Genomic DNA, 9,863 nt, shown 5'->3' on the forward strand with positions numbered 1-9,863 from the left:
GCTGGCCCCGGGGCTGGCCCCGGGGCTCGCACGGTTTCTGCGCCGGCCGCTGAGACCCGCGCCGCCCTGCGGAAACCCGGGAGCTCCCCCGCCGCCCCCCCGCCCCGCGCCGCCCGCCGCCCCCGGCAGCACGGGGGAGAAAGGGGGCGCGGATCTGTCGGGGTCCGACCCGGTGAGGGAAACCACCGGCGCAAGAGTGACCGCGACAGTAGGGGAACGGGCAGAGACGGAGCCTTCCACGGACGGGAAGGCGCGAAGCAGTCACAAACCGACCCCAAACCCAAGCAAGCCCCAAAACTTACCCCCTGTGAAAATCTGCTAAGCAAGGATCGGGGTCTAGAAATCTATACTGAACAGAAGCAGTGAAGAATATTTTTCTGAGTCTCAGGGCAGAAGCTCTTTCTCTATATTCTTGGTTGAGTGAGCACATCCAGGTGTGAAATTGTTTGCACACCCCAGCACCTCTTATATTGCCAGCAAAATTAGCTGTTATTACTGTCACTGTTTAGTGATGGTTAGCTTGATAAAAAAAAAAAAAAAACTGCTGTAATCAAGACCTGGCGCATCTTTGCAAATTACAGATAATTGTAAACGTCCAGATTATGATAATAGCATCCTAATCCAGCCTGCAATATAATTATTACAGAGTGTTACATCTGAAACTGTCCAGTAGGGCTAATTCAGCCATTATTTAGACCCTATTTTTGCACTGCAAATGGGTTGCTGAGTTGAAAATGTACGATTGTAATTTCACGGGGCACTCAATGAGTAATGGTATAGGGAGAGAAAAATACAAAAGTGAAATGTGAACAGTAGCGATCAAATCAAACTCTGAAGGACAAAAGACTGTTTGATTCATAGGGAATGAGAAGAGCGGGAATTAAGAAAATAGCAAATCAGTGGTCTGCAGCGTTACGTGTCCAAATCTCAATGAGTGCGAGCCTGATGTGCAGGCAGGAGCTGATGCTTCGGGTTCCTGCCTGCATCAATCCTCCTCTTGGCTCGGCTCTTCCCGGCAGCCTCTCCCCGGTACCCGGAGCATCCCCGAGCTCCCCACCCAACCCCCAAAACGGGCTCGCTCTTGTCATGTACCTCCTCTCAGGTGACTGAACGTCACTTTCGGGCAAGAAGCCTCGGGAACCTCGTAACGGGGCGGGGGAGAGTGTGGGGTGCGGGCTGCAGGATATTGGGGCCGGGCATCCTCCGCGGGAGGCCGCGGAGTCCGCGGCCTTTTGCGGTCCCGCGCACCCGCTGGACCAGTCGTCAGGGGTCCTTAAGGAAATTATCACAGATCCGACTCAATTGTAATTAATTAACTAAAGGAGCCTGGCTAACAGGACTACCTGCAGCTAGCGAGGTTAATTCATTGGGCTAGTTCGCTTTCGACTCCTGATTAGCTTTTATTAACCCTGGGCACGAAACACACAAACCCGTTTCATTTTTAACAGGCCAAATCATCAAAGGGCGGTTGCTGCCCCGCCGGCAGGTATCGCAGGGTCCCCGTGGGGGCGGGGGGGCAGCGGTCGGGGCTGGCCCCACGGGCGGGAAGGCTGCCGGCCCCGGTCCTTGATGCCCTCCCCGAGCTGCGGCGGCACCTCGCAGCCCGCAGCCTTCCTCTGCGCGCTTTTCTCCAGGGGAATTAATTACAACAACGCGAAGTAAGGGAAAGGAAACCTAAGCGGATAACACGAGGAGAAAGCCCTATAAAACACGTTATATGGTGCATATCGAAGAGGCTGTAAAGATTTCCTGGGATGGAGGGCCAGCTCTGCAATCAGGCAGACGATGCCGCTGCAGAGCACGGAGCCAAGTCAGGATCCGGCCCGGTGAGGCTGGCTGATCCCTGCTGCAAAGCCCAGGCTGAGGTTTAGGCAACCTTTCCGGACTCCCGAGAGGTAGGCAAGCAGCGGGAGGAGAGCGAGGAGCCATCCCCAGGCTCCTCCTTGCCAAGTGCTGAATCAGTCTCAGCTTCTGGCCGGGACCCTCTCCGCGGACCTCACCTAAACGGAAATAAGGAGGCGAGGGGAGCTGGGAGTTGTTCCCGCGGCCTTGGAGGCCGTGTCCGTGGAGAGTGTTCACACAGACACCCGGGGCCAGGGTGCTTGTCGGGATTTATCTGGTCTGTATTCTGGCAGATAAACCGTTGCTTATCCTCCCAACTCGCGTGTAAATAGACGCACCGCCGAACAAAGAAAAGAAACGTTTACTTGATGTAACACAGATTTTCCCTGTTTTCTCTTTCCAAAAGAGAGAGACAAACGGAGGCTTAATGTAAACTCCGCGGTTGCTATTTTCACGGTTCTTCTCTGACCTATAAAACAGGTTATTGCGTTACTGCAGGCAACCGTTGAAGTAACTGAAAGCAAGAAGAGGGCCTTCTCTCCCCCCACCCACCCCACCGACTTTTCTGAAGCAATAGATCTCCTTTCCGTAATCCACAACCGAACCAACTAAAGTCTGTCAGTCGCAAAATTGCGTGGTAGAAATCTTTAATCGATGCCACATGTGCGATGCGCGTTCGGGATACGGCGCTGCCGGCGGCGGAGCGGGCAGCGCCCGAAGGGAATGAATTTATGGGGGAGACCGAGGGGAGCGACAGAAACGCCTGACGAGCGGGGCTGCCTTGGCGCGGTGGCAGGTTGGAGGGCGTGGGGTTTTTTATTCCCCAGGGGGAGGGGGAGGGAAACCGAGTCACTCGGCGAGGCGGCAGCGCTCCCCCGGGTGGAGGCTTTTCCCCGCCGAGCGATGCGGGGATGCCCGGGCAGGGAGCATCGGGGGGCTCTTTCGGGGGGGACGAGGGAAGGTGTTTCCCCGGTGTCCGCAGCTGGGGGCTGGCGGGTAGTTAGGTGTGTGTGCCTGGTCGTGGGTGTGCGCCCCATCTGGGGGCGAGCGGAGTGTGGGGGGGCGGATCTGCTGTGAGTGGGAGAGCCCCAGGGGTGCAAGCAGTGCCAGGAGCTCTGGAGCTGGGGCAGCTGGGGTTGCAGGCTGCTCTGTGTGTGTGTCAGGCCCTGTGGCTCAGCCCTGGAGCCGCTCGGCACCCACAGGAATGTGGCTCCTCTCGGCTCCCGGAGCTGCTTCGGCTCCACATGGAAGTAGCCGCCAGGAAAAGAGAAAGGAGGGGAAGGGAGAAAGGGAAAAAGAAAAAAAGAAAAAAAAAAAGCCCCAAGCCAGCAATCCACTGAGCCTAAACTCAGCGTCAGACAAAGGACAGTTCATCCCATCCCTTTCCCGGGTAGACAAGAGAGGAGGCCCAGACAAGCCACGGTCCCTCAGGCTGCCGCCAGAGCCCCGACGGTGCGCCCGGGCGGGGAGAGGCGCCGGGGTGTGCCTGCCTCTGTATATGGGGACAGGGGGCACCGGAGCATCCCCCCGGCTGGGGGCTCTCATGCAGGGGCGGGCGACTGTCCCCCCTGGGTGTGCATTGCGACTGGGGCCACGGCGACAGAAAGCCTCGGCGAGGGGCATTTCCTAACCGTTCCTGGCTGCCCTCTCCCGGGAAGGAATGCCAGGCTCTCTCCGACCTGCCCAACACCACCTTGAGCTGGGAGGAGGACAAATTAAGCAGGGAGAGGAACCGGCATGGAAACCAAGCCGAGCTGACTCGGCTGGCTCGAAGCGGAGAGCGGTGCCAGAGCCCAGGCTGCCCGGCCAGCGCCGGCGGAGTGAATTTCCATCCCTGTCCGGCATCCCGCCTGCCTGGAGCTGCTGCTGCGCTGTCCGCCCGAGCCCTCCCGGCCCTGCAGGTTACTGTAACCAAAGAGCCCCGCGGCAGCTCCTCCAAGAAAAGGATGGGTGGACCGACCTGGGAAATGGCCTTCTGCGTCTTGTGTCCAAGACTTTCGGCAAAGGAAAGGGACCTCGGGGAGAATGTGTTACTGCGGGTTGAAAAAATAATATTATTGCTTGTCTAGAGGGAGACGAGGAAAAAAAGGGAAGAAAATGAAAAGGTCGGGCTTTTTCTTTTTTTTTTTTTCCGCGGGGTGGAAGTTAGCAGAAGAGACAAAGCTGAGGTTTTCAGCAACCCCAGAGTCGCGGAAGGTCCCTGAAACCTTGCAAGTGAAATGAGCAGGAGCCGGTCCTCAAAGCCTCTGAGAGGACGCGGGGAGCGGCCGGGCACCGGCGAGCGGCCGGGCACCGGCGAGAGGGCAGCCCGTTAGCCGGCAGCGCCCGCCGGGCAGCGGGCAGGGGTAGGTAGCCAGTGGGGGCCCCGGCCACCCTGCCTCCGTCACCCACGCACCCTCCCCGGCGTGCAGGGAGCAGCTTTACCGAACAAACTGTTCTATTGTACTGCAAGCCCTTTACCAACCCCCAAACCTGTTACAAAACAGCAACCCCGGGCTTCTTTCTTTGCGGAGAAGAACACGCACACTCACGCACACGCACAAAACATGGCAGGCAGGAGCAGGGAGAGAAGAAAGGAGTGGGAGGGCAACGGAGAGGAAGACTAGGCAGGTAAGTGCGCCCCAGGGCAGGAGCGTCCCTTTTCAGGCCTCACCTCCCAGCCCTGCCAGCCCTCTCCCCGCCATCCTCGGGTGACAGGGGATAATTTTTTATCTCGGGAATCCTTCAAACGATGCCTTTGTCGCTCGTACTGCTGCCGCCTTACCCCGCACGGCCGTGGATTCCCAGTGCGGCTCCGCGCTCCTCCCCTGACAGCCGGGGAGAGGAGGGAAGCCCGCGGGAACGTGTGTAGTCGTGGGGGCCCCACGGGCCGGTTGCTGCCGGGGAAAACCCGGGGTTTCTGCTGGGAGAGGGGCCCACTCTCGGTGCGCGGCCGTGGGCAGCCCTCCGGCCACCTCGCTGAAGCCGTGTCCCCACCCCCTCCCCGGTGCACCGGACAGCGCAAGTGACGGATCCGCCGCCCGGCTTTTTCCCTGAATCGTGTAGAGAGAGATAAACAAAAAATAAAAGTACCTCCGCGAAGTCCCTCCTTCAGCCGGAGCCGCCGCAGGCTTTTACCAGGAGCAAGGGGAGCGGGCCCCTAATTTTATCCTTTTCTTATATTTAGTGGCTCCCTTTGACGGAAACGTAATTTGTATAATTAGCCGAGTGCACACGGGCGACTGATGGGCTGTGGAGTGTGCAGCTCTCGACGCTAATTGCTCTCAGGAAAGAATTCAAGGCGGCTTAAGGCGAGAGATTTGCTTTCTAGCGTTAGGATGGGCAGCTTTCGCTTCAGCTTAAATCACTGTGCGATAAGGTGTACGCGATCCTGCAAAAGGCCCCTTTCCAGCGAGGAGAGAGCATCGCTGCCCTTTGGCTCGCCCGTGGGAACTTAATGCGGTCAGATCCTGTCAACACGCCCGGACTGCGGTGGCAGGGCAGGGCGCGGAGACTGAATGTGGGTGCCCAGGATCGGGCCCCTCAAAATCCCTCTTTCCTCACTCGCTCTCTGCAAACAAATTTGCATTATTCCCCTCCCCCCTTATTAATAGCAGAAGGGGTAATTTGGAAACGTTTCTCGTGGTCGAAATAATTTTATTTTATTCAGAATATACAGTTTAATTCCTCTATCTACAATTATTTACAGGGTTAAAATAACATTGAAAAAAAGTCTCTGGAAAAGTTGAGGTCATAGATTTCAAGGCACCATTGATAGTGTCCACAGCTGAGCCAAAAAATGTCCGTACTTTATAAAAAAGGGTTTCCTTTGAAATGCAATAAGTTACATGCACAAGCTTTACACATTTTAATCTCTTTGTTTGTTTCTTTTCCCTTTAAAAAATTCCCCATATGCATTCCTTTCGTTATTATTCCTTAACAGTAAAACACAGGAGTCCAAGGAAAAAAAAAAAAAAAAAAAAAAAAAGGGTCAGACTCTAATAAATTGTCCCAGAGGCCAGCGCTAACGGGTGCTGTAGGGAGCCGTGGGGTTGGAGGTGGGAGTTGATGGAGTTGGCAGCAGGGTACCAGGAAGCGGAGCTCTCCAGGTAGCTGGATGCAGGGGATGGGTTGGAGTTTGGAGGGTGAGCGTGTGCGTGGGTATGGTGGCTGAGGGAGCGGGACGACCCCTGAGGTTCCCAAACCGCAGGAGACTGTGGAGAGTTGCAGGCCATAGGGTCGCTGGAGCTGGGGCTGTGCTCCGGAGGCATCTCCCCATTCTTCATGATCTTCTTGATCTTGGATCTTTTATTCTGAAACCAAATTTTCACCTGGGAGGAGAGGGGAAGAAAGAGGGAGGGGAGAGGGAAACCGACACCATTAATGCCCGCCCGGCAAGCCTGCGCTCCGCGGCTGCGAGGGACCCGCTCCCCGCCGCCCTCCCGGCCCCTCCGCGGGGCCCGATCCGGCCCTTCCCGCCGCGGCCACCCGATCTCTGTGTCCCGCCGAGCCGGGCTGGGCCGGGCCGAACCGAGCCAGGCCGGGCCGGCCCAGGCCCAGCAGAGCCCAACCGAGCCCAGCGCGGTACCTGTGTCTGTGTGAGCCCCAGGGAGGCCGCCAGCTCAGCCCGCTCGGGCAGGGCGAGGTACTGGGTCTTCTGAAACCTCCTCTGCAACGCCGCCAGCTGAAAGCTGGAATAAATAGTCCGGGGTTTGCGCACTTTCTTTGGTTTGCCGTTCACCATCCTCACCTCGGGCTCCGCCACCTCCTTCTCTGCATGGGCGCAAGGGCGGGAGAGAGACACAGATGCAGACGTTAAGGCGCGGGACACGACTCCGCTCTGCTCAGCCTGCACCGCCGGCGGCGGCGTCCCGCCCGCGGGCCGGGCAGGGCAGCGGCGCCGGCCCGACGGGCCCCCGCGTCTCCCCCCGGCGCCCCCGCCTCCGGGCTCCGCGCACCCTCCGCCGGCTCCCCGCGGCGAGGCCCCGCTCCCTCAGCTCCAGGACTTGGCCGCTTCCGACCCTCCTCCGCCTCCCGCGACCGCCCCGGGCATCCTCCGCGAAGGGCGGCGCCGCCGGGCGCGCAGCGCTGCGCGGGCGGGAGCGCGGGGCATGCGCGCCCGCCGCGGGAATTAGGAGGATTATTGGGGCCCTGCTGGGTAGAGGCCGGCCCGGAGCGGAGCCCTACCCAGGGCACCGACCGCTTCCCCCGCACGCCCGCGCCTTCCTCCCGCTGCCGCCGGCGTGTCCCCATGGGCCACCGCGGCCGCTCTCGTCCCAGCCAAGCCCCAGCCGCTTGGGTTGGCTACGGGCTTGCTTTATTTTTTTCCCTGCCTCCGTCTCTTCCCCCCCCGCAACAACAACTTCGAAGTAAATGGAAAGCGCTAAAACCGCGGCGTTTTCTGGTAAAAAACCCTCCCGGCTTCGCAGGCCCGCCACGGCTCGGCTCCCCCTCCCTGTCTCCTCCCCCGCCCCTCCAGCGCAGGGGAAGGAAACTTTCTTTGCCACCACGAACCCGAGTTTGAGACACGCAACAAGGCTCGGTTATTTTTCCCCTGTTCTTGCGGAGGGAAGGAGCGAAGCAGTTGAGCGATGTTTGCTTCTCTAATGCACTAGCCCTAGGATTTGAGTTTCACACCGTGCAGGCTGGTCAGGAAACCTAGACCAAACTTATTTTTTTTTTTAGTCTTCCCTTTAAAAAATTGTTGGTTTGTTTGTATGCCTTTTTTTTTTTTCTTTTAAAATATATTTTTCCCTGTGGTTCAGAGAAAGCTCCATCCCCCGGTGCACAGGGCAGGGAAGGGCGATTTGGCGGGCCACGCTCTCCCAGCTTGCCCACCGCCGCAGGAGCCCCCCGCACGTCCCCAGCCCCCGGCTCTCACCTGGCTGGCTAGCGGAGCTCTGTACGCGGTTGTATGCCCCGCTGTACTGGTGGTAAGGGCTGGCGTAGCTGTAGTCTGCATAGGCTTTGGCAGGATAGTTCCCAGCAGATCCGTTCATGCCATGGTACTGATACTGGTAAGGGTTGAGCGCTTTGCCGTAGGAAGCCGAGGTAGGCGAGCAGTAGCCGTGCGGGGCTCCCCCCGCCGGGCTGTAGTAGTCGGAATCCGTAGCCGAGGACTCGGGTAAAGTGGGAGATTCCTGGGACGGGTGGTGCATGGCTGCGGCCGTTTGGAAAGGACCCTGGAAGTCGCCGGATCTGATGTTGGGGACCCTTCTGTCAAATACTCCTGTCATAGCTCGGAGCCGGCGGCTGGCTGGGGCTGGCTGCTGGGGCTGCTCGGGTCTAAGCAGACATGTCTGGGGGAGGAGGCTGCGGCGCTCTGTCTGTCTCCGGCAGACTGCTGGCTGGGGTGCAGCATAGGCTTGGTTAAATCCTTAATTGCGCTGTTACGCACAGCAGGGTGGATCGGGTTCCATTGGCCAGAGCAATCGGGAGCAGCGACACCCTAACTCGTCCAACTAGTTTAGCACAACAAAGCTTTGGCTTAAAAAAGAAAAAAAAAAAAAAGAAAAAAAGAAAAAAAAGTCCCATTCAAGCTCCTTTAAAGTGAATACCAACAGCAATCTCCGAGCCGGAGCGTCGCGATTGGGAGGTTTCCGGCTCCCCCCCTCTCCCTCCTCCTCTCGTAGCCGGCGAGGGGCTCGGCCGGCCCCGCCGCCCCGGGGGCGCGCAGCCCCGTGCCCCCGCACCTCCGGCCCGCAGAGCCCCGGGGAATGGCCGTAGCCACGCCGCTCGGATTTGGCGTCCGGTCCCTCTTGGGCGCGTTGATGGCTTGGGAACAACGCACCGGGCGATCCTGGTTCCCAACTCGATTTCTGATCTGGTGGCGATAACCATTAACGTCTAACCGTGGTGGTTTCGCTCGGAATGTCCTCTCTCTCCGGGGGGATGCCGTCCAGGACCTCCGCGTTAAATAAAGCAAATCACATTACCCCCTAAAAATCTTGAATTTTAGTTACATCATTTCTTGCGTCGAAGACCCTAGCACGACCCGGAGCCAGGCGGGAGCCTGTCATGGGGATGTGGGGGAGCTGCTGGGGACACTGGCGGCACCATAGGGCATAGGGGCACCCCCTCCGCGTGTTTCGCGAAAGGCGACCTGGCTGTGGCACGATGCCCGTGGGCGGAGATCTCCCGGCCCCCCCGGCAGTGCCAGTGCCCCTCCAGCTGCGCCGGTGGCCGCTCGGCCCCACGCGTGGCCGCTCCTCATCGCCCCGCGGCGATGCTCAGCGTCTGGTCCGGCTCCAGCCCAGGGTCAGATGCCCGTCACGAGGGGAGCTCAAATCACCCTCACGCGTGGGCAGGACCACTGAGAGGCCACCGCGGGGCTTCTCCACTCGGAGGCTGTCGCAGAGAGCCCACTTCCCGAGTGACAGGCCCCCAGAAGTGTCTGGCGCTGTGCGGGGATGTCCCGTCGCCCCGCAGCACCCCGACCAACCTCACCCTCCTCCTCCAGCACCCGTTTTTCCGCGCCCGTCTGCGCACCTAGGTTCCAGGCGATGGGCTCCGCGGCCGGGCCGGGGCGAACCACGGGCTGGTGATGCCCGTCCCTGGCGATTTTACAGCAGCGTTGCAAAAAAATGGATCAGATTTAACTAGACACTAAGGAAAACAAATAAAAGGCTGTTTTCAGTGACCTGGAGTTGTAGATTTTTCTGAAGTTGTTTACTCTCCAGATTTAGCCTGTTTACTCACCGAAGATGTCCTAGCCAGCTGGGTAACACTTGTAACACAACCGTGCATGTTGTACTTGAACTTATTGTTTGCTTTGGAAATGTCCGCAGCTCATATAAAATCGCATTAAACAAATCCCTAAGCATTTCATTATATGAATCACTTACTTAAATTAATTGGAAATATCTCTCCCCCTCTTTATTTTTTTCCGAAGAGAGGAACCGGAGGGGGATATATGTTTACGACTGGGGCGGGGGAAATAAGTTTATTAAAGCTCCCAATTTGCATCCAGTTGGAAGGGACAGTAGAGATTTTAAACAGGGGGAGCGTGTCGCGGGGAAGCCCATTTGTGTCATAAATTCCAT

At 58.4% G+C, this 9,863-nt stretch overlaps 1 protein-coding gene across 1 annotated transcript; it reads right to left on the bottom strand.

Moving 5' to 3' along the window:
• Positions 1 to 5,819: 5,819 nt before the first annotated feature.
• DLX5 (distal-less homeobox 5) lies at positions 5,820 to 8,057 on the bottom strand. Its single transcript, XM_065629802.1, has 3 exons — positions 7,703 to 8,057; positions 6,410 to 6,594; positions 5,820 to 6,152 (listed from the first exon to the last, which is right to left on the bottom strand). Exons 1-3 carry the CDS (start codon positions 8,055 to 8,057, stop codon positions 5,820 to 5,822), a joined length of 873 nt encoding a protein of 290 aa, XP_065485874.1.
• Positions 8,058 to 9,863: the final 1,806 nt, after the last annotated feature.

Source organism: Caloenas nicobarica, chromosome 2 (assembly GCF_036013445.1).
Source record: "Caloenas nicobarica isolate bCalNic1 chromosome 2, bCalNic1.hap1, whole genome shotgun sequence".
Taxonomy (NCBI): Eukaryota; Metazoa; Chordata; class Aves; order Columbiformes; family Columbidae; genus Caloenas; species Caloenas nicobarica.

Excerpts from the sequence above, each read along its gene's own strand:
- DLX5 (XM_065629802.1), bottom strand. The coding sequence starts at position 8,057 with ATGACAGGAGTATTTGACAGAAGGGTCCCCAACATCAGATCCGGCGAC. Across the intron at positions 6,595-7,702 it reads GAGCTCCGCTAGCCAGCCAG|AGAAGGAGGTGGCGGAGCCC; the intron begins GTGAGAGCCGGG and ends GCGCCCATGCAG. Across the intron at positions 6,153-6,409 it reads TGGGGCTCACACAGACACAG|GTGAAAATTTGGTTTCAGAA; the intron begins GTACCGCGCTGG and ends CTCTCCTCCCAG.